The 23,936-nt window shown below is 40.0% G+C and overlaps 1 protein-coding gene across 2 annotated transcripts in view; it reads right to left on the bottom strand.

Annotated features, from left to right (window-relative positions):
- LOC109041900 (myophilin) overlaps positions 1 to 17,344 on the bottom strand; it is a 143,600-nt gene extending 126,256 nt beyond the window's left edge. For both annotated transcript variants that reach the window (XM_072304876.1, XM_072304875.1), the window contains exon 1: positions 17,185 to 17,344. In XM_072304876.1, the coding sequence (XP_072160977.1) occupies positions 17,185 to 17,190 (6 nt within the window). In that variant the 5' untranslated portion in view covers positions 17,191 to 17,344. The remainder of the gene's footprint in view (positions 1 to 17,184) is intronic.
- Positions 17,345 to 23,936: the final 6,592 nt, after the last annotated feature.

Here is a 23,936-nt window from a genome sequence, read left to right on the forward strand (position 1 = left end):
CACATTGGATCTAGAGTCCAGACTCTTAAAAACATCGACAAGAAAAAATACCCTTGATTCAATTGGATTTTTGCTTAAATCAAGAACCAAGTCTCTTAGTTTGAGCGGATTTCCTTTTGATCTAAGCAAAAATCTGATTGAATCAAGAGTATTTGGACGGAGTTAAACAGAAAGGAACCAAGCCACATCGGGATCGAACCGAGAAAAAGAGGTTTAAAGTTTGGCTCCTGCATCAGACTCAATGTAAAAGATAAACTTCAAGTTCAATTTCTACAAAATTTGCTCCAACAAAAACTAAGAATTTTTGGTGATAGATAGTAGAGCAGTGGTTGAGTTCAAAACCACTCATAACTCAATTTTTTCCGAAATGTGGGTTGGTTCCTTCCTGCTTAACTCAGTCCATTTTTTCTTGTCAATATTTTCAAGAGTCTGGACTCTAGATCCAAAGTGTTTTTTTTCCAGTATCCAAGCGATTATCCTCAATTTTGTCGCTCTCCTCAAATTGGATAGCTTAATTTTCATTTTGTCCTCTTTGTCTATCAATGCTAATAATCAGCCTGCGATTTTGCTAAAGCTATCTACCTAAATAGCATTTTTAACGGAAGAATTGAGATATTTTGAAATTAAGTTGGGATTTACTAAACGATTTTTTGGAGATAAAATCGCTAGAATCATCAACATCAGAGCGATTATCTTCAATTTTGTCGCTATCCTCAAATAGGATCGCTTAATTTTCATTTCGTCCTCTTTGTCTATCAATGCTAATAATCAGCCTGCTATTTTAATACAGGCACATCCACCCATGTAGCATTTTTCAGCGAAATAATCGCTATACTTGGAAATTAAGTGGCGATTTTTCCACGATTTTGTGGCGATAAAATCGCTGAGATCATCAACATCTGAGACAATATGCACAGGCGCATCCTTGTGCCTGTGCTAAAGCTGGAATTTCTTGGTTTTCTATCAAAAAAATGAAACATGAAAGGAAATTATCCGGCGTCTCCTTTAGTTAGGTTGAATCGGGTTAAATTCGTTTATGGCGTGGGTAAGAGGGGGAGGGGGGGGAGTGTCTTCGCCAAGAAGATACAAACAAACAAGCAGGAAGCTCCAACGCATTGGCGTCGGAGAGCGGCTCTGGGGGCAGTAGTTGTAAGTCAAGAATGAGGGCCTAGACACATTTTGTCATTGATGTACAATCCGACAACTGTCGATTCATGTTTTGTAACTTAGCAGATTTACGTAGCCGGTGTATAAATGTGTATTGGGCTTTGATATGGCGAATACATGGCATTATCACTTGTTGTATACTTTTAATTTTGAAAGCTCTTTGGAGGTCCGCTTCCTAAAAAATCTCTGGTTGATAAGTCGTTTAGCGAGGCTGCAAAAAATTTGCATTTATATATCTGAAAGTGTAGGTATTGGTTTTTTGTATAATTGTTTTTTTGGATTGCTGGAAAAGTAACGCATACTTCTATAATTTAGGACTGAGTCAGGGAAATATAAGGTTCGTTAAATAGTAAATATTCCTAGTACCGTGTGACACTATTGTTAACGAAAAGTTTTTGCAACTTGTCAAAGAGGTTGTTGAATGATCTTCGAATAACTTTTGATGAGCTAGAGGTAATGGTTCTATCTGCAGCTCGTGGACTTCTGTACGATATTGTCCAGAATCATCTAAATTTTCAAAAAGTGTCCGCTTGTTCGATACCCAATTTGCTCATTCATGCATACAAGGAGAAGCGCATGAAAGCTTTAGCAGACATTTTGGAGATGAATCAAGAATTAGATGAAGAATTTATGACTTAAATCACGGCACCTTAATCACGGGATGACCTTAATTACGGCAACTATTTATTGTCCATGAGATGCAGATGGTTCCATTTCCCTAGCTCATCAAAAGGTATTCGAAGATCAATTTCATCAGCCACCCGTACGAACCACGTTTCTAGTGACCCGTACTTGCTTCGCACGTATGAAACATACAATCAGAGAAAACAGAATTCATCTTACAATAATCAATAATCAGTAGGACATGAATCGTTGCGATGTATAATACGACATTATAATGCGACATTACTATTGTAATTCATTTTAATGTTTAGGGGCATTATAAATCATTATTGCCACGTCGGAATGAAATGTTGTAGACTGAATTGAAAAGCATGTTGGCAAAATTTATTATAAAAATAGTATAACATGTAGGTACATAACATAAAGGTAATACAAATTAAATGATTAGAGCGTGTATATTTCATTACATTATAGGTATATTACAATCATTTTTGTCATTGTTGGAAATTTTGATAGTTTGAAATTTGATAGTTGATAGTTGATAGTTTGAGAGTTGAAAATTTGGTTATTTTATTTAGTTAAGGTGATTCGATAGACGCCATATTTTGTGTCAGAATGGCATGCGACATATCCCATCAATTGGTTCCATTTTTTCATTTACTCATCATTTTTCTCCAATTTTAAGTTTCGCAATTCTGTTTTCAGGAGACTAAAGCACTCACTTATCAATTTGTATATTTATATTGAGTTAAGGGTAGAGACGTATTCCTCACCGGAATTGAGGAATGGAGGTGTTACAGTAAGTCCGGCATTAGGTTCCATTTCGACATCAGCGACGATCAACGCTACGATACTGGAAGCCAGTCTTCCGATATTAAATCCCTAGCGGGGAAGAAAAAAAATGCCTAGATTTCGCTAAAAATCCCTAAATCCCCAGATTTGCTCAAATATACTTAAAAAATCCCTAGATTTTGCAAAAAGCGCCATTTTTTTATGAAGAATCATGATGTCATTCGATGTAGCGATTTGCAATATTTAAATCTGATTGGCTCGTTTGAATTTTGGCGCTCTCTGAAAGCAGTGCTAATCCAGACCAATAAAATGAAAGAATATTAGTTGATTTCTTATTATTAACAGGTTGAATGCAGTTGAATGTCAAGTACATCGAAGGACGCAATCGTTTTAATTTCCGGCTTATTTGCGGGGAAAATAGTGTTGCCAAAAAGGCCTACAAAATATAGATGAAAAAATGTTTTCAATTGTCGAAGCTAGAATTGAGGTTAAAAAGTTGATTTTTGGTAACTTTACCTCATCAAAAAAAAATCCCTAGATTTCCTGAAAAATCCCTAAATCCCTGGAAATTCCGGAAAATCCCTAAATCTAGGAATAAACTCTTAGACATCGGATGGCTGTTGGAAGCATTAGAGTCAACATTTGAAACGCTGCTGCAGAATTTGCCGGGAGTATAATCGAGTGTTGAAAGTCAGTAGAATTGAACAATGTAATAATTGCTTTCCGAAATAAGCGTTATAATAAAAAAACAACGAATCTGAACTGTTAATACTGGAACACACCTTCTGTAAATGTACCTTGCGAGAGATAAGTAAAAAAATAGATGTACTGGAGGAGAAGTGCTTCTCCACAGAGTTTGAAGAAGGAAAAAAAATGCCCAAATTTACTTACTTCAGCATTTTCGGCAAAATCACTGCAATTTCCGAACCTTTTTCTGGCCAGGGGCCAAAATTAAATGATTATGAAGGGCCACTTAGATGTTGTAGATAAAAATAGGACTGTTGAAAAATTCGCCGTTTTCAATAAATATGTACCCGGAATGGAAGACATCTAGGGGAAAATTGTTACGATTTTCCGATGCAAATATTTTCCTACAATCTATTTTCCTGCGTTTTGGGATTATACGTACTAAGCAGGCTAAGGGCCCGTTCGCCAAAACTAATCGGAACTGTATGAATGAATTGCTCCTTTTAAAAATCAAAACAATATCGAATTGCGATATATTACACAGTTAAGATAGGGCTATGTACTGTCGTAAGCGGCGACATAAAGTCGATATCATTTCAATAATCGCCCCAATGGCCACGATAGTTGTTAGACGTTTACGGTTTCCCTGGTAACCTTTGTTTGCTATCAGCTGATATCGAGTAAATGACTAGGAAGCTCCAACCCAGTGGTTAAAGCTTCCTTAACCGCGAAAACTTCAAAATTCAAATTTTCAAATTTTGAACGTAAAGTACATTTTTTCCATCACGAGATAAAAGCACAAACAAGTTTTGAATTGTTGACTGTATCACCATGATTCCAAAAATACAATACACAACATAGCATTGACTAACAATAAAACAGTATGCAATAAAATAAAGTCATGACAAGGAACATAGCCGAAAATGGCGCCGATTCCCATCAACCAACGCGCGGTCTCTACAATGTAACATGCTGCATTGATACTCCCCAGCTGGGACCGTCCGGAATAGCAGCTCTAGTGCAAGCACCAGAGCCGCTAATAAGTAGAGGGTCTAAGCCTTTGCCACTGAATGACCCGCAATTTTTTCCTCAAGTAGGTAATTTCCAATGATTTCACGGCATTATGTATACCCGATACCCGAATCCCTTACTCTTACGAACACTTCAGTATCAAAAGACACCCCCCCCCCCCCCTCTAAAAATCTTCGGTACGAAACTTGTATGCTGAGGAGTGTACTATGCTGTACCAAGGCGCGAAAAGACAGGCGCACCGTCGAATTAAAGTACCTGACGCGGTTACTCCAAGCCGGTTATGTTTCGCCTTCAAATACGGTGATACTTCAAGCATAGTCTAGAAGCTGTATTAGTTGTATGCGATAAAATCACGTGTGAAGCTACATATCGCAACTTTGAGGGCCTAGAATCTTGATTTTGAGATTAATTAAGCCTTCCATTACTTCTTTCAATGGACTATTAATAGTAATAGAAGTTTTGGAAGTTAAAAGTTCAGGGAAAATAGTTTTTAGTTGAAGTTATTCAGGGTTTTAATCAGCCATGTTTAGGGCTCAAATTTTAAGTAATGATGCAACTGTGCGCGCTTCATAAAAACAACAACAGCGAAGGAATTGTGTCTGCAACTGAGGACTTTTTCGGTAAAATGGCGTATGAGGCTTGCGATACTGCTAATATTGTGCAATTTTTACAACATTTGCGGCAGAAGAAATTCATTCACAGTCGACTTATTTTCTCACAATAGTGAGGAAAAACTCTGATCAGATTCAGGGAAAAACTGTCGAAAAAGTACTTAGAACTAGAAAATTATACGTTGCACAATTTTAGCAGCATCGGAAGTCTCATACGCCCTTTTACCGAAAAATGCTTCAATTTTTCGGTCGCTCCACTCGAAACCCCGCCCCCCCCCCGTCCTCCTCATACTGCTGTAGGCATAAATCATTTTCCGCATACAGTATAGGCGTGAACTTACGGTGTTTGGATAAGTGAAGTAGTTATATTATTATCAAAGCGGCCTCTCACGCTGACTTACGAATGTGAAATGAAACTTGCAAAATTTCTCTCATCAATACATCATTCGCTGTTAAAGTGCCACATTTCACGGGTTCGTTGCCCATTACTTAGGAGTGCGGGAGATCGCCGCCTGTCCTGCGTTTCCAAATTTGGCACGATTTTAGAGGAGCAAAAGAAGATGCGGGAAAATGAAGCGATCGGTCAGTCGAACGGCAAATCGTCACCTTCCGGCCAAAGTATCACAAGCGTCATGCGACATTTCAAAACCGCCGCCATTTTCTTTTTTTACAGAGAATTTGTTGGTTTAATCTGTTTGAAAATTTCACTAAATATTATCGGCAGCGCAAAGAAAATTCAGTGATATTTTCGGACGGCTCCGTTGAACAATTTCTCTGTAAAAAATAAGTTCGTTCTGAGATTGCATTTTTTTACAATAAGTTTATCCAAGACGACTTTGTTAATATATACCTCAATAATTCCTTTCAAAAAAGTAACTTACAACTTCCTCGATCGTGTATTCATCAAACATCGGGCAAATTCTCTCTTTATACGTACATACTTTTCATTAAATGCGCCATGATATACGGACAAAAAGTCAATTCGGCCCCCAAAACATCTTCAATGGCCCCTAAAAATCGAACTTGATGGGCCACAAGGCTCTTAGAAACTCAAAGGTGAGTTTTAATCACTGCTTGACACTAAAAAAAGTAACAGGGTGACATCAAACACGCACATTTTTACATGTATACTAGCGTATGAGCAAAACTTCAGCCGATTCTTCTCTCGTCAAAATTGCGTGCAGAAATTTTTAGGCGCGCAACGGCGCGAATCCACGGCCGGGATAGGTCGCTGCTTGCAATATAATTTCCGTCGGGAGCTTGATAGGAGCCATGTGTGAGTTTTATTGGGCGTTTTGGAAGCAACAGAGCATAAATAAACAGACTTTCAAATCATCGGCTCCCCTCCACTCCTCCCGACTCAAAGTTCATTTTAGAACTTGCATCAACGGTCTGGCTCCGACCGCCGAGGCAGGCAACTTCCACAACAGTCTTCCTGTTCTCAGGGTCATGTTTCAAGTTCGGGGCGGGGCAGGGGAGTTCGACAGACGTTAATAAATAGTGGTTGAGACTATTGGCTTTATCTCTTCTGGGAAACAGCCGGACTGAAAAGTTGCATCTTGCCGGAGTCTTTGAACGGGAGTGTCAGTGCGCGTAGCAGGCAGCGTGCGACTGACAGTTGAATTTGATATTCAGGAACGGCTGAAAGCTTGATTTTTATTTAGAGCGAGAAAATTGACGCTGTTCCAGTCTCTGTGCAGGCTTGCTCTGCCGTAGGAGCATAGAAACGTTGCCAAATGGATCTATTTAACGCACTGGAAAAAAAAAACACATTGGGTCTAGAGTCCAGACTCTTGAAAACATTGACAAGAAAAAGGACTCTTGATTCAATCAGATTTAAGCTTAAATCAAAAGGAAATCCGCTCAAATTAAGAGGCTTGGTTTTTTATTCAAGCTTAAACCTGATTAAATAAAGAGTCCTTTTTCTTGTCAATGTTTTCAAGAGTCTGGACTCTAGATCCAATGTGTTTTTTTCCAGTGCGCAGGAAGAACAGTCAACTGGATCGCATTCAGCAAAAAGGAACCAGTGCGATTACAGTGTTTTCAAGATTGTGCAACTTCTCCATTTCTTTTAAAAATACTGAATATAAGTACATACAGTATTAAAATTTACACAATTATTTTTCTTTAAAATTGACAATTTTTTGGTAGGAAGCCAAAGCTTTTTGCTAGCCTGGGAGATTTTTTTTAGAAAATTATGAAGAAGCAACATTTTTACAACCCTGTAGTTGTGCTGGTTCCTTTTTGCTAAATGCGATCCAACTAACAATGAGTGGACCTTAACTGGATAAAATCGCACGAGTAGTAAGTCGAACACATCGGAAAATTGAGGGCTTAGAGGACGAGGCGCATAAGTGCAGTTTTTGATATTTTGAGAAATACGTGTTGGAAGTTTCGAAATTACATTGATTTTTATGGCGGGAGGAAAGTTCAAATTGACTTTTTAGTGCTTAAGCATTGGAATTTGGGAGCGAATTTTTCAGCATTTTTTTAAGCATCATTTTAGATAACAGTGCCAATCCGCACAGTGTGAAAAACTTAATGACAGTAACTAGTTGGAAAACGCTGACTCAAGGAGTTGAAACTAATCGTGCCGGACACAGTGCGGTCGGCGCGGAGCGCAGATTAGCGCCTACAAGACTCGACGAATACTTCACGCATTGCACGTTTTGCACGGCGTATTAGGGCCTACAAGACGGTGCGAATACTTCACGCATTGCGCTGTGCTACGGTGCGTGCTTTAATACTTTTCATACGTATGAAAGTCATACTTTTTGATGCTTAGAAATTGGAATTCAGGTGCGAACTTTTCACAGAAGATGCATTAAGAATAGTTTACCTTGAAATCATTTAAATCTCATTTTTTTTTTTTTAAAAAACTGCACTTATGCTCCTTGTCCTCCATGCCCCTCAATTAACTTTTCTCACATCACACTCTGGGTAAACCTAATATTGCCCAAGACTGCTAAGAAACAGATGCTTGGGGACCTCGGTTGACCGGTTCCGGTGGAACTTGTCCTGTTATTCGACCCTTCACTCTGCCGTGATAGCGAGGAGAGCCGTGATTCTCAAATTTTCTGTGGCGAGTTTCCTTTAAAATTTACCTAATCTCTTTTAGGAAATTACTAAAATAGCTAGAACAGCAAAATTCGTTATTTTTGTACGAAAAAGGTGACTTTTGAGGGAGCCGTAAGTGCGCAAAAGAGGCGTAGTTTTAGACAAAACAGCCGTCGGCAGTCAATGGAAACAGTGCTCTTAAGTAAAATCCTTTCCTTCCAATTTCTAACCTGAAAATGTGTTTGTCGTGTGTTCGAAACGCAACCAAGCATGCAGCACGAGAAGCACAAAGCATGCAGAAGATATGGACTGCATTTTGCAATCAGGAGCTGTAAATTCCGGCCCGGTTTAAAAACAACGCATGTGCCATTAGTCTCCCTACACACATAAGTGTTTTTTCAGATGAGCTAGAATCTATAGTTCCAAATTGCAAAATGTAGTCCATTTATCACATATGACTGTCTTGTGCGACACTAACATAACATGAAAACGAATCCTAGAATCCTACCCGTTGTATATAATTGAAAAAAATATCGTCGCGATTTTAATCACTCAAACGATTTCTCAGAGTCTCTCGGATGATCGGTGGCACTTTGTCATTTCAGTGGTGAGCCCATTTTCTCGAAACTTCCTTTTTGCTTGCGGCTCTCTCCGCTATCACGGCAGCGTTCTAAGCGTGCGCCATTTCGCCTACGATTTTTCGTTTATGCAACACGGGTATCCATCAAGTTAAAATAGTTGCATCCTGGGTATGGTAAATTTGAAAATGCTTGACATACAGTCAGAAGTTCAGTAAAAAACGATGAAAAATTAGTATAGATTAAGTCTTTACAAGAACCTTATTATTGTCACGCGATCACTCACAAACGAACTTCCGAACCACGATTAGATACGTTCCAACTTTTAGCGTTTTACAATTTTGACGTTTGTTTTACCCATGTTTTTAGTTTTTCGTTCACTGTTTTGCGAAAAATAATATATGTTACTCTCAAATGTTGAGAAACACTAGATTTTTAACTGCGGACAATTCCTCGGTAAGTTGGAAGATGATAAATCCCAACAAAGACATTCCCACACTGGGCCTCCTCCGATTACATCAGGATTTGAGGTAAAATCGGTCGTAAAATCAGCATTTGAGAAAAGTTGGCTGTCCGATCGGATTTTTTTTAATGCTTACGCATATGCTTATGCAGAGATTTTAATTGTTCTCCGCAAAAAATCAGGATTTGGAAAAATTATGAAATCAGGATTTAGCAGTCAAAAATCAGGATTTTATCGCTAAGATTTTGATTGCGGGATTTTCAGATTATCGACGGTGAAACTACGAGACCACGTATCTCGTTTGTGGCGTTTCAAAATCTCCGCTCCCATTTTATTTTTTTGAAGGAGCACATCAGAGCCGGATTAAGGGGGTGGCCACATGGGCCGCGGCTCATGGCGGCATATCTAGGGGGCTGCAAATTTTGCAATTTTTTTAAATGTAGGTATAAAAAAATCGGATTTAGAAAAAGAATTACAAATGAAAAGAGGCGACAAAATCTCTCATTTCCTGAGAGTATAGTAATTTCCAATTTTGTTGTCTTTCAGTGATACAAGTGACAGCACCATTAATTAGTCGAGTTAAGAGAGAAACCAAACACGCAATTTGGCGCGACTTGGAGAGAAATGATGACGAGGACTTGGAATGAAAAGGAGAAACCCTCGGCGCGGCGATCGATCGGCATGTAACTCATATTAGCGCCTACAAGACTGCACGAATACTTCACGCATTGCATCAAACACAGTGCGGTCACTGCAGTCAGCGTGAAACGGATAGCGCCTGCGAGACTGTAGGGATACTTCTCGCATTGCGCCAAACACGGTGCGGTCTGCGCGGCGCAAGTTAAAATCATTAAGCCACATTTATGTTTGTTCTTTCATAATTTTTTCGTTCATTTCTCATGAATGGAAGGCCTTGTCCACAAAGAAATAGGTTTACGAAACTTAAATTTCGCGCAAAGTTCCGTGAAGTTTTGCTAGTAGTGTTGAGAGGGCTTTCCTAAAAAATGTGTCCAACACGAGTAAACGCGTCTTATGCACCCCTCCCCTGCTGACACTTTCACTTGATGGTTTTTATTGATGTTTCAAAACGAATGAGAAGGGGGCGGCAAGTAGGTAAATCCGACCCTGGAGAACATATCAATATCATTTCTTGAAATTTTCACCGAGTTTTCTTCGCACAGCGAAGAAAAATCACGGAAGTTTTCAAGCATTGACAATGAGAATTTTTTCATTTTAAAAAAATTATTACAGGAAGTTTGCAACGTCGCAAACCGAGATATATAGTCTGATAGTTTCACTTTCGACACGTTGTCTCTGCAACACAATTTTTTCAAAGAATTCTCATTTTATCGGAGGATACTTGGCAACGTTTGAATGTTCATAAGGCGTTTTAACTTAGCACGGCAATGCAGTTTGCCCTCGGAGCGTGAAAGTGTTTGTCGAGGGGTGTGAGAGTGCGCTATTTGAGGAGTCCACGTTTAAAAAACTGGCCTTCACAGAAATTGCTTGAAGTATCGTTCAATGTGCATTTAACCAAGTTTCTACATGTAGCACTAAGTTGTATTTCATCTAATATCACCGCCATTTAGAGGTTCTCTCCCTGAAATTTCACCTTTTCCGATACCTCTTTGCTAGCAATTCTCAACGCTAATCTCGGAAAGGATGAAAAAAGCGTCGTGGATCGAGAAATTTTTGAGAAGAAGAATTTTCAGCAAAATTGAAAAAATTCACTCTCTCCCATTTTGAGGTAAAAAAATGCAAGAAACAACGTAATTTCTTACGTAAGATAATGTAAATGATATTTTTTCTTAATAAAAATAATATTTTTTCTTTAATATTTTATTTTTAATTTTATTATTATTAATTATTGTTTAATAATTTTATTTTTTCTTAATATAAATGATCTTTAGGATGAAATTTGCATTCAAATTTAATCAATTTCTACCTGGAAAAGTACATAATTTTGCGTAAAAATAGACCAAACTTTCAGTATTTTTGAATGAGCTTTAAGAAATATACAATAAATACTTAATTAAGAAAATATGGACATATTTAGTGATTTTCTTTTTTTATTCGAAAGTGCGCACACTTTTGCATTATTTTTATGCGTTAATGACCAAATTTTCAAGTTTTTTTTTCTTTTTTTAAATTTGCGGCTCTCACAATTGATGGACGACTTCTTGACAAAGCAACTTCAGTGGATTCTTTGTAAGAGTAGCTGCACCGGAATTTGGAAGATACGAAGTGCATTCGGGTTACCGTGTTTATCTGCGAGTGAAAGTTACTTCCAAGCTCATAAAAGCTGAAAACCAATGGGAACCAACCTGAAATTTCTCGTTACATTGTTGAATGCAGTTAACCTAATTTACGACGTCGGGCTGGCGCCATGTCGTCTGGCTTCTTGTGACGACAATAAATTTTCAAACTGTCACATCTTACATCTGTTGCTTCGTAAAAGAACTAAAACACGCATAGAGCACAGAAACGCCGGCCATTTGCATGCGGCTAGAGTTTGCAGTTGGACGCGGTCGAAGTAGAAAACGCTGTACATCGGAATAATGCTATGCAAATTACAGGATATCTAATTTGTCTTGATATTTCTTCACATTTGTTGAAGAATAAATATAATATAACAATCATATTTAAAAAATGCCTGACCGGTTGAATTGGGCACATGGACACTTTTATTTTAGGATAAACGTGGTGGTCTAGGGAAATGAGGAATTTGTACTCAAATTTTTTATTGTTTCATCTGAAAGTTCTTACTTGCAGTATTTTTTATCATTCTTCCGATATGGGAAATAGTATTTGACTAGACTTAAAAAAGATAAAATATACCGCCTAAAGACGTCATCTGGCGGCATTTTCCATCCAAACGCATGTATTTTACCAGATTAGATCATTTTGCACTATCTGCTCCAATAAATGTTCAATCGAACCAATCGAATTCCCGTGCTCAGTTCACTCATTGGAATCCACTTGAACACGAATTTCGTCAAACTTTAGACACTTGCAAATTCTCCATTACGAGCATTTCGCCGGTCAACACACTTAAGGTGATTCGATGGACGCCATATTTTGTGTCAGAACTGTATGCGATATATCGCATCAATTGGTTCCATTTTCTCAGTTACTCGTCATTTTTCTCCAATTTTGAGATCGCAATTCTGTTGTCTGGAGACTGAAGCACTCACTTACCAATTTTAACAAGGAAATCCAATGTAATAAAGGCGTGGTTTTTTTTTAGAGAGAAAACATCGCATGCGATACTGAAATTGAAACTGCACTCGAATGCGATATTTTCTCTCTAAAAAAACCACGCCTTTATTACGTTGAATTTCTTTGTTAAAATTGGTAAGTGAGTGCTTTAGTCTCCTGACAACAGAATTGCGATCTCAAAATTGGAGAAAAATGACGAGTAGCTGAGAAAATGGAACCAATTGATGCGATATATCGCATGCCGTTCTGACACGAAATATGGCGTCCATCGAATCACCTTAACGATTTAACTGGAAACAATATTTTTCTTGAAAAATTCATTTTTTTAATGATGTTTCATAAATAAATCAAAGCGCCGTCACATAGTAATATCACCATCCAGCACGATAACTTAGACATGCACGCACGACATCTGGATATCATTGTCCTGACTCATCAAACTCGCAACACAGTCCCCGTTTTTCATCATGATATAAGTATCACATTCACCTACTACTGTCCCAGTATTCTCATTCGAGGAGCCCCCAGCCCTCCGTCCAATCCAATTTGCATCATACGTCGTAATTCATGAACGTCAGCGCCGCGACACGACAGTCTTGATATTTAAATATCTCTCTCTCTCCCCCCTCCCTCCTTCCCTGCCCATCCCTCGGATGCAGAGACCTGAGGGAAGCTCTGAGAGCTCGCTGAGAGAGGCGCCAAAATTTGATTGATTTGTGGACGTAGAAAAAGCTCTATAGTTGGCCACTAATCTTGTAGTTGTTAATTGCAGGGGTGACGAGAGACGACGACGGTGTGTCTCGTATTCGCTCCGACCGAACTCGAAGTGACAGGCGGCTCCGTCCCGTCTAGTCATTCGATCGTTAGGTTCTTATTCTTCGAGTTGTGGAAATCCGCTTTCATTTTTGTCAAATGGTTGAATTTATTAATTTTCAAGTTGGTTGACGCGGCCGTAAAGACATTCAAAATACCAGTACCCGCACCAGAAGGCTGATTGTTGAAATGGACTACTAGACAAGGTACGAATTTCAGCATTCTGATACATGGATTGCATTTTGCAAAAAGGAACCACTAGCATTGCAATGTTGCTAAGATTGTGCAACTGCTTTTGTCTGGGAGGAAAAACCCGATTATCCACTATAGTTTCTATTTTACTCGCTAAAAACTGTGAATTTAAGACAAAAATTACCATCTAAACATAGTTTTTCACGATTTCCGCAATTTTATTGCAAAGGATGAAGTTGCACAATCTTGGCATCATTGCAATGCTAGTGGTTCCTTTTTGCAAAATGCAATCCACATGTTTCTTCACCAAAATTCACGTAAAACACGATGCGCACAGCAAAAATTACCGAAATCAACTCCTTACAAAGATATTTGATGATTCCTGATGCGTGAATTCAAACCATACCCGCTCATGAAAACTCAATGCTCTACGTGATTCACATCGCGCGCTGAACGTTATCATGACAGTCTCTACGATATAAAAATCTGGCAACCTCAATCTTGACGCTTTGGCTCAGCTGTAGCAAATTGATCACAGTTTGAACAACACATGGTGGGAAATGAACAGTGCTCGATTGAGAAGCTTGCTGAAACCGTTGCAGTGCGCGATTTGACTCACATAGAGCTTTGAGTTTCGTGTCAGCGGGCAGTTCAAATTCCTCGTAACCAATGTGAGATAAAAACGTTAATATCTTCGTTAGGAGTTGGTTTCAGTAATTTTCGTTGTGCTCGTCGTGTTTTACGTGAAATGCTGGTTAAGAAACATGTATCAGAATGCTGAAATTCGTACCTTGTCTAGTGGTCCATTGCTAGACGAAGCGATAGACGAAGAAGACATAGGGAGCCTGAAGCGATCCTATCGGTTGAAATATCGTTACCGCCCGGCCAAAGTTACACAAGCGACATGCGACGTTTAAAAATTTCCGCCGTAACGTCATTTTATATTTTTCCAGAGAAATTGTCCAATGAAGCTGTCCGAAAATTTCACCGAATTTTCTTTGCGCTGCCGATAAAATTCAGTGAAATTTTCAAACAGACTTGACTAACAATTTCTCTGCTAAAAAAATAAAATGGCGGTTTGAAACGTCGCATGGCGCCTCGCTTGTGATACTTTGGCCGGGTGACGATACATGGTTCCTACAGACGAAGGGAGAAAATGATGGACTAACTGAAAAGGTTTCGCGTGGGTTGCCGTTAGTTAGTCTATCACCTACCTTCCTTGTCTATTGCTACTAACCGCTTCTACCAATAGGATCTCTCCGTATCCCTTACGTCTTCTTTGTCTACCGCTCTGTCTATCAATTTCAACATTTAGCCCGCAGCGGGTTGATTATTGAAATTGATGGACAAACCCTGGTAAAAATTGGTGATAGGAGCTGTGTTTCAAAATACCCTAGGAATTCTTATAGCTGGCTAAAGAAGGCTACAGAAAATCATATAGCTGGCTGTGGAATGCGGAGAAAATCATACGGCCGGGCTACACGAAGCGATAAAGAAATTTTCAGCCGGGCTATAGTTCCTATCGCCGGGCTTTACACTTTATCGCCTGGCTGTTGCTTTTTCGCCATCGGCTATAAAAGGCTATTAGAAATTGTGTGGAAATTCTTATGCTTTGTAAATCCTTAAGTTTGTAAGGAATCACCTTGATATTTACAAAACGCACATTATATTTTCCTTTACTGCATATTTTTTTTCATCAATTAAAATGAGAATAATCCACACAGAGTGTGCAAACATTTCAAAGTCATGAGTTGAAAAACGCTGACCCCGCGAGATTAAATATTAGAGCCCAACACAAAGCGGAGCGGCGGCGCACTGGTGCCTACAAACCTAACAGGGATACTTCACGCATTGCGCAATGCGTGAAGTATCCCTGTTAGGTTTGTAGGCGCCAATGCTTGTTCAGCGCTGGCTGCCCGCCTGCCGCGCCGCGCCGCAGCGTACCGCGGCGCTTGAAGCAACTATTTCACACCAGAGGTATTGCACAGTATCATGCGAAATTGAAGGCGCTCCAACATATTAGGAATGGCAGGCATCCTTCAAAAGTACGGAGCTTTCCCCGCAAATTAAATCAAGATACTGCGGCCCAAAAAGAGAGCGGTAGTCCAAAAACTCACTAAATCCTAGCATCCGTAATTAGTAACGTTTAGCATACACTTTATCGCCAGGCTGTCGCTTAATCGCCATCGGCTATAAAAGGCTATAAGAAATTGTGTAGCCGGCTATAGAAGCTATTGGAAATTTTACAGCCGACTGTAGGTCTATGGTATTTTGGAACACAGATTCTACTGCCAATTTTTACCAGGGAAGCGGCACACAAAAACGACACATTGAAAATAAAGTGATCCTATTAGGTGGAAGCAGGTGTCATTGCAATCGACAAAGGATGAAAGTAATAGACTACCTAACTGCAATACGCGAGGGACCCGGGACCCTATAATCAGTCCATCATTTCCCCCCTTAGTCTATGACAACTGCCCGTTCCAACTAATTGTATCGCTCCATGTTCCTCATGTCTTCTTTGTCTATAGTTTTGTCTACGAATTTCACTAATTTTCCCGCAGGAAATTAATCCCGAGAGGTATAAAATTTATGGTCCTGGAGCCCTCTCTCCCTTAAGAAGTAAAAAGGCGGTCCTCTCACTTTAAAAGTCGAGATTTACATCGAAATTTTAAAATTATTCCATTTGAATTATGCAAGGACTTGAATTATCTTAAGCTAAATCGACACCAAGAAATCCAAAATCGGCATATGCGTATCTGAAATACTGTCGCTCCTCTGACGTAAGGGCGTACCTCAATTTCCACGTGAGCCCCGTTTTAAATATAAATCTACGCTTTCTGGGGCTCACGCAAAAATCGAGATAGGCTTCTACGTCACAGGAGCGACGATACTGACCCCTAAAGGTCGGGAACAGAGCCCCTCCAAAAAATACAAGTTTGCTAAATTGACGTAGAGGATTGAACAAGATGGTTTCATAGGAAATTGACCCCAAGGGCTATGAGTTTGACAGTCCTGCAGCCCCCCCCCCCAGGCTTTTGCAGCAAAGCTTGGGTTTGTAAATTTAATCAATTTAGGGTCCCCCCGATGCCCCATCAGCAAAGCCTCGGGGGGCTACAGGACCGTCAAATTTGGATTCCTTGAAGGGGTCAATTCCCAATTGGTCTGCATATCGCAATTAGCAACTACAATTTCTGGCTTATTTCAGTCACAGCACGTGTAAATTAAGTTCCCCTATGCAGGAACGCGCTTATATAGGTCCAGTTACACGATCAATTTGATGGTGTAACTGAACCTTATGGATGTGCCTGAAATTTTCAGGTTTTTTGAAACCGATCATAAAACACGGAAAAAAAGTATCATGATCCCAACTATAGTCCTAGATGATTTTGGCGCTAGATATAAGAGTGGTTGCACCAGTCAGAGGCTCAGTTGAGTCAGCCGAAATTGCGGTTTGATCAACCATACCTCTGTCTAATTTGACTACTCTTATATTTGGCGCCACAAGCAGCCAGGAGTACAGTTGGGATTGTAATTGGTACTTTTTTTTCAGTGAATGATCATATCGACGGTGTATGTCCGTAACCACATATATCGGTTTGCGACGTTGCATACTTCCAGTCATGTTTTATTTTTTAAATTGAAAACTTCTCAATGGCAATTCTTAAAAACTGCCGTGACTTTTCTCCTCAATGCCAAGAAAATTTCGCAAAAACTTCAAGGAACGATGTCGATTCGTTCTCCTTTACAAAAATAAAATAGGAGCGGAGATTTTCAACACCGTAAACGAGATACAAGGTTGCGGACTTACACCGTCGATATGTATGATCGAGTACAAAAAGTGTTATTTATCCTCGTTGAAAGCTGTGCTCATAGTGCCGATAAAGTTTCAGCAAAGTGCGTCATGCAACAACAAAATAATCCCCCAATTGGAAAAAATTCCACTCACCGGCATGGTGCTTGTAGATCCTAAGCTCACAAAAGAGAAAAACAGGTAAAAATCTAAACCGCGGGGACGGGCTCGGAAACTGCGTGAATTTTAAAATTTCAAACTCGCTCACTTCCACACGGTCGGCGACGGATTACGACTATAACTAAGCCTCCAATTTCCTCCGAAACGCTCGCACCGCGCTTGACTTGACGCCAACGAGCGCTCGCCAAATTTTACCCCGATTCCCCGAAGCGACGCCGGAAATCCCGAGGATTCCCCGTCGATCTGGCAACGCCGAGAGAGCTCCACCGCCCACGCTGTGTTTACAACTGCATCCTGTGGACCCTGCAGTCGCCCCCCGGGGGAGGGGGGGTGCAGCCACGCAGGCAAGGCTCCCTGTCGTGCATTGGTGATCTTCACGAATTTTCACGGTTGCACGCGCCGCTGAAACCGCGCTGCGGAATCTTCGCGGTTCCGACTCGGAGTGAGGTAATTGCAGCTGGCGGCGCTTAATAAAACTGCAGGCGCCATTGACCCAGGTCGGGTGCGTTGGTGACGAGGAATTGCCAACTTTAAAAGAATCGAAGAGAAAGCAGAGGAAGGCGGAAAAGAAGAGGAAAGAGAAGACGTAAGGAATGGAGGAAGAGAAGAGGGAGAAAGGAGAAGGAGGAGGAGAAGAACAGGGAAAATGAGAGGGACAAGACTGCCGTGCTTATGCCGCAATCACACGCTGAATTTAGCAGCTGAATGTGGAAGTCAACAGTCATCGCCCAACAGCTGAAATTTAGCAAATTCGAGTTATTTTCATCCAGATGTGAATCAAGTCTACTCGAATAGTTCAGACAAATCCAACATTAGTCCGATGGTTGCTGAGAATCGTTGCTGAATTTTGTGCTACACGCGCAAAATTTAGGCATCGGGCCGATGACTTCCACATTCAAGCCACATTCAGCGTGTAATTGCGGCATAAGGAAGAACGCCGTATAAACAATCGAGAGTTGCCAAATTTCCCTTGATAAAACACGTATTTTTTACAACATTCATGCAGATTTTTCCTTGAAATTTTCAGATGTTTTTGATTGAATTGCGGACAAGATTGTCTGAAAATTTTAGAAAATGATATTCGCAATTTTCGTAAATTCGATTTTTATCGGAGGAAACTTGGCAATGTGAAAGGGCTCATACGGCGTTTTTCCTTAGCACAGCACACGGAGAAAAAAACTTCATGCGTGGGACCCGAAATTGAGGTCATATGGATCTCTGAAGTTTCCGGGTCACACATGCGAAAACTCGAATCGAAAGTTGCTATCGAAGTTCGGGTCAGACATCTGAAGTACTTCGGTATATACCGGAGTACTTCAGATGTCTGATCCGAACCCTTCGTTACGCACCGAAGTACTTCAGATGCCTGACCCGAACTTCCGCAGCAAAATCCCAAGTTTTCGGATGCGTGATCCAAAAACTTCAGAGATCCATATCACATGAACTTCAGGTCCCAGGCACGAAGTTTTTTCCTCCGTGAGAGAAAGCCCTTAAGAAGAAGAAAGGAGAGGGAGGGAAAGGGATAGGGAAGAAGAGTAGAGCAAAACTTGAAGAAGGAAAAGAATAAATGAGAAGGAAGAAGGACTAAAAAAGATGAAAAGTAACACGGAGAAAAAAACTACGTGCATGAGACCCGAAGTTTAGGCTATATGGATCTCTGAAGTTTGCGGATCGTGCATCGAAAACCTTGAGGGGCAGCTGTCGAAGTTCTGGTCAGACATCTGAAGTACTTGTGGTAGTACGGAAGTATGGTGTTTCAATTGGTTCTTGAAAAGTTTCAATCGAGATATTGAAGTATTTCAGATGTGTGACCCGAACTTAGGCAACTGGACCTCAGGTTTTCGGATGCGCGATCTGAAAAGTTCAGAGATACATATGGCCTGAACTTCGGGTCTCATGCACGAAGTTGTTTTCTCCGTGAGAACAATAAAAAAGATGAGAACGTATAAGGAGAAGAAGAAATGCACGTTAGTATACCCGCTATGAGCATATTTCGCATGCCATAGAATTTTCTGATGAACTTTAAGGTTTTTATGGTTATGGTCCTTTAGAGGAGATTATAACGCAGCAGGATAGAATGGACCTCAAGAAGAAAACTCTTTAGTGCATTGAAAAAACCGGCGAATTATGGTGACAAAGATCATTGCCAGTTTTCGGTGCTGAATACTTTCTGAAAGCACTCTCAAAAAAATTAAATCCAAGTTTCAAGCCTTGACTTGCACTATTAATAACAACGATTTCATCACGGCATGAGCTTATGAAAAACGCCTTTTTCACGATTTTTGGACTCGCACCAATATTTAAACGTAGAGGAATCAAGTTAGGTGGGAAAACGCAGGATACTTTAGTGTCCGCCTTGCCGGACTGGGCGAAAGTGGTAACACTATCGCGCGCACCTATTTGAACTTCTAAGCCGCGCCTATTGCCATCACTGTCATTGAAGGCGAAGTCCGTTTCCAACATTCTCCGATTTTCATCCTCGAACCTGCTACCAAAGGGCCAATTCTTGAAATTTGTGGATTTGCGCCAAATAATTTCAGAAATAATCCTTTTAAGCTGTAGTTTAGCCAGCTTACTTGTTTCCTCCTTCCCCTCCTCAAGGCACATTTTGTTCTGCTGCATGCATCACAATCTTCTTCAGGAATTGGACCATGGAGGAAAGATTTCCAACTTAAAATCATAATGTAACATTTTGTGATTTTCTAGAGCGGATCAAATTTTAAACTATCAAGAGACAAAACAAGTTCCCGATCTACCGATCTCGTTCGTGCACTGGAAATCGAGACAATATTTCACGGTTGCTCACTCTCCGGAATCACCCAACGCATTACTTCGCAGCTTTGACTCGAGGTGAAATTGCAGCTGCGGTGGCGCTTAATAACACTGCAAGCGCCGCTGAATTCTGTCGAGTGGGTTGGTCATCTATTACGAAGGGAAAAAAGTCAAAAATGAAAGATAGCATGTATACGCCGAGGGCCAGTTCGCACGCCATGCCGTATTTCTCAATGAATTCTCGTCGGAATTTGCACTGCATTGCGAAGATTCTTTGCTATCCACGCTCTTTAGCGGCTGAAATTGTACAGCTATAAATTTTAAAGGGCAAAGTAAGTTATAGTGGCGTATTTTGTAACGGATTCTTGACTGAAATTTCAGCGAATCGGAAATTATTTGGTTTGAAATCAAGTCGCCTCGACGGTGAAACTCCCTATATTATAACACGTATCTCGGTTTGCGACGTTGCAGACTTCCTGTCATACTTTATTGTTTAAATGGACGTGTTTCTGTCAAACGGAACTATGTGCATTGAGCAATGAGCCCTGAGACCCATAAAAATATACGCATAACAGGGTTCACGCTATAATGCACATAGTTCCGTTTGGCAGACTTACGTCCAAATGGAAAACTACCCATCGTAAAAATTGGCGATAAAAGCTGCGTTTCAAAATACCATAGGAATTCTTATAGCCGGCTAAAGAAGGCTACAGAAAATCAAATAGCTGGCTGTAGAATGCGGAGAAAATCATACGGCCGGGCTATACGAATAAGCGATAAAAAATTATGCAGCCGGGCTATAGTTCCTATAGCCGGGCTTTACACTTTATCGCCTGGATGTTGCTTTTTCGCAATCGATTATAAAGGCCATAAGAAATTGTGTATAAATTCGTAAGCTTTGGAAATCATTAAGTTTGATACGGAACCACCTTAATATTTACAAAACACACGTTACATTTTCCTTTAATACATATTTTTTTTTAATCAATTAAAACGAGAATAATCCATACAGGATGTGCAAACATTTCAAAATCATGAGTTGATATAACGCTGACTCCGCGAGATTAAATATTAGAGCCTAACACAAAGCGGAGCGGCGACGCACTGGCGCCTACAAACCTAACAGGGATACTTCACGCATTGCGCAACGCGTGAAGTATCCCTGTTAGGTTTGTAGGCGCCAGTGCGCGTGTCGCGCTGGCTGCCCGCCTGCCGCACCGCAGCGTGCCACGGCGCTTGAAGCAACTATTTCACACCAGAGGTATTGCACAGTATCATACGAAATTGAAGGCGCTCTAATATATTATTAATGGCAGGCATCCATCATAAGTGTGGAGCTTTCCTCGCAAAATAAATCAAGATACTACTGCCCAAAAAGAGAGCAGTGGTCCAAAAACTCACTAAGTCCTAGCATCCGTAATTTGTTACGTTTAGCATACATTTTATCGCCTGTCTGTGAGTTGCTTAATCGCCATCGGCTATAAATGGCTATAAGAAATTGTGTAGCCGGCAATAGAAGCTATTGGAAATCTTAAAGGGGGCCGTAGGTCTATGGTATTTTGGAACACAGATTCTACTGCCAATTTTTACCAGGGACTTGATTTCAATTCTTGAGGACTTGCAAGATTTTCCTTCTCTGCGCGAAGAAAACTCATTGAAAAATATAGAAGATGATACTGATTTCTTCTCCTTCAAAAATATGGAATGGAGGTGGGAATTTGTCAATACCACGAACGAGATACGCGGTCTGGTAGTTTCACCGTCGCTATGACGCCGATGCCGTGCAAAGAAGTAAAGACGAAAAATGTCATTAAATTTAACTTTTGGAAACGAGTTCTAAGTAGCAATTTTACAAAATTGCAAAGATATCAGCCTATATTCAATTAAACTATTTATACTCTAATGTACCTATAATTTGGTCTTTCTTAATTTTAAGACGCAACAGAGATTCCAATCTCCGTGTCAGAGCGAGTTTTGTTCGTCAATTTTAACAGATTTTAGCTTTTGGTTAATGCACTTATTCGTGCTCCAGTGTAGCTAAACTTGTATCACCGTCAATTTTAGGCGCAATGGAGAATTTCATTCTTGTACTGTTGCAGGATATTTTAATAGCAATTTTGTCAAATCGCTGACTTTTCAGCTTGAAGTTGACGCATTTGATTGTGCCTCCAGTGTAGCAGCGCGCATCAATTTTAACTTTTAAGACGCAAATTACGTCTGCATTGTCGTATATTTTTAAACCAGATACTATTGGTAATATAACAAAATGACAGTAATTGGCTTAGAATAAGCGCATTTGCTCGTACTTTAATGTATTTTGAACTGTAGAAAAATCCGTTACAAGTGTAAATCCCCAGAAATTAAATGATAGATAGTATCTAGTTTAAAATATTATTGACATTAAATTCGTTAACTTGAAAGTCATTCCAGTTTTGTTTATGGATGCGCCATTTCATCTTCTTTGAGGGTGTTCGCATTCATGAACCTAATCATGAAATACAGTAAACAAAATCAAAATAAGAAATCAATTAAGATTTAAATGTAAAATTTCTACCGAAAATCCATTGACTCCTCAATATTCCTTGAGATATGTCTAAAAATCTATCGGGCCGATCTCCACGCTATTGCGCCATTCAACGAGTTGTGATCTCTGGTAAGTCCGCTGTCTCAATTCTTAAATCATGATCACGGTCTAGTAAATTTTGACTACAATTTTAATCGACTGCACAATAAATTCAAACCCGAAATTCCTTTACGAAACTATAAGTTTGAAGAGATAGAAAAAAACTCATAATTTGTAAAAATAATTTATCATATTTATCACCCAAAAACTTAGAACATAAGCCAGAAAATCATTCCGAAAAAGCGAGAGTCGAAACTCTACAGCGTTCCGAGAAACAGAGGAAATTATAATTAGTAAACAAGCTCATTTCTCACGAACACAGATCGGTACAAAATATCCGGCCGCCGACGATGTTTTTCGCGAGACGAGCCATCTGTTGATCGTGTAACACATCGATACATCGGCGGTATGATATATCTGTTGATCTGTCATTTAAACTTGTAGAAAAGGATCGATAAACTGAGTGTAAGCAGCAAACAACTTAATAATCGATTCTTTATCATTGCTTCAAGTGGGGAAATATCGATAATCGATCACCACGCCTCCTTGCTGTTTTCAACATGGTCCACGCCCCGATTTTTTCATTTGCGCGTGATTATGCTAAAAAGAACTATGTCGCACCCAAGCCCCATGTACATATTCCCTTTTAGCATAAATGTGTCCATTTAAAAGTAATCATTCTAAAAGGAACCACGTACAAAAGAATTCAAGAAAAAGGAACTAAGAAAGCACGGAGATTCTATGCACGTAGTTCGTTTTAAATTAATTCATTTTCACATTGTCCCTTTTGCCATAATTCATAATTTTCCAAACGAAAGAACGTAACTGCATTTCCACGTCGCAAAATTTCCGCTCGCGAATCGCATTTTACGTAGGGAAGTTTTTGGAATTTCTAACCGAAAAATTTACTGATTTTCCATTCGATCACATCTTGAAATTGGCAAATTTTGAACGGTGATCGCACGGTCTCATTCTCGTGAAGATGATTTTTTGTTTGAGTCAATTTAGCAAGCTGGGAATGGAGTTAAGTCCCTTCGTCTGGTCAGCGATGAGATACGTCCATCCTCAACCCCGCGTTCGCCCCCCCCCCACTCCGAAGGGGCGCTAATATGTTTTGCTGGGCGGGAACGAGAGATGTAGGTCACGCGAGCCGTAGTGACATCTTTGCAAATGAGCCATCAATAATTTTGAGCCGCATCCAACCCGTGACATTGAAACTGACGGAAACTCTCCGATGTTGCCGTGGTTTCAATACATCTCTGCGTTTTTCGACATTCGTGGGTTTAATGGCTCCGACCATAGAATCAATCTCATGCGAGAGCAGCAGCAGCGA

Source organism: Bemisia tabaci, chromosome 10 (assembly GCF_918797505.1).
Source record: "Bemisia tabaci chromosome 10, PGI_BMITA_v3".
Taxonomy (NCBI): Eukaryota; Metazoa; Arthropoda; class Insecta; order Hemiptera; family Aleyrodidae; genus Bemisia; species Bemisia tabaci.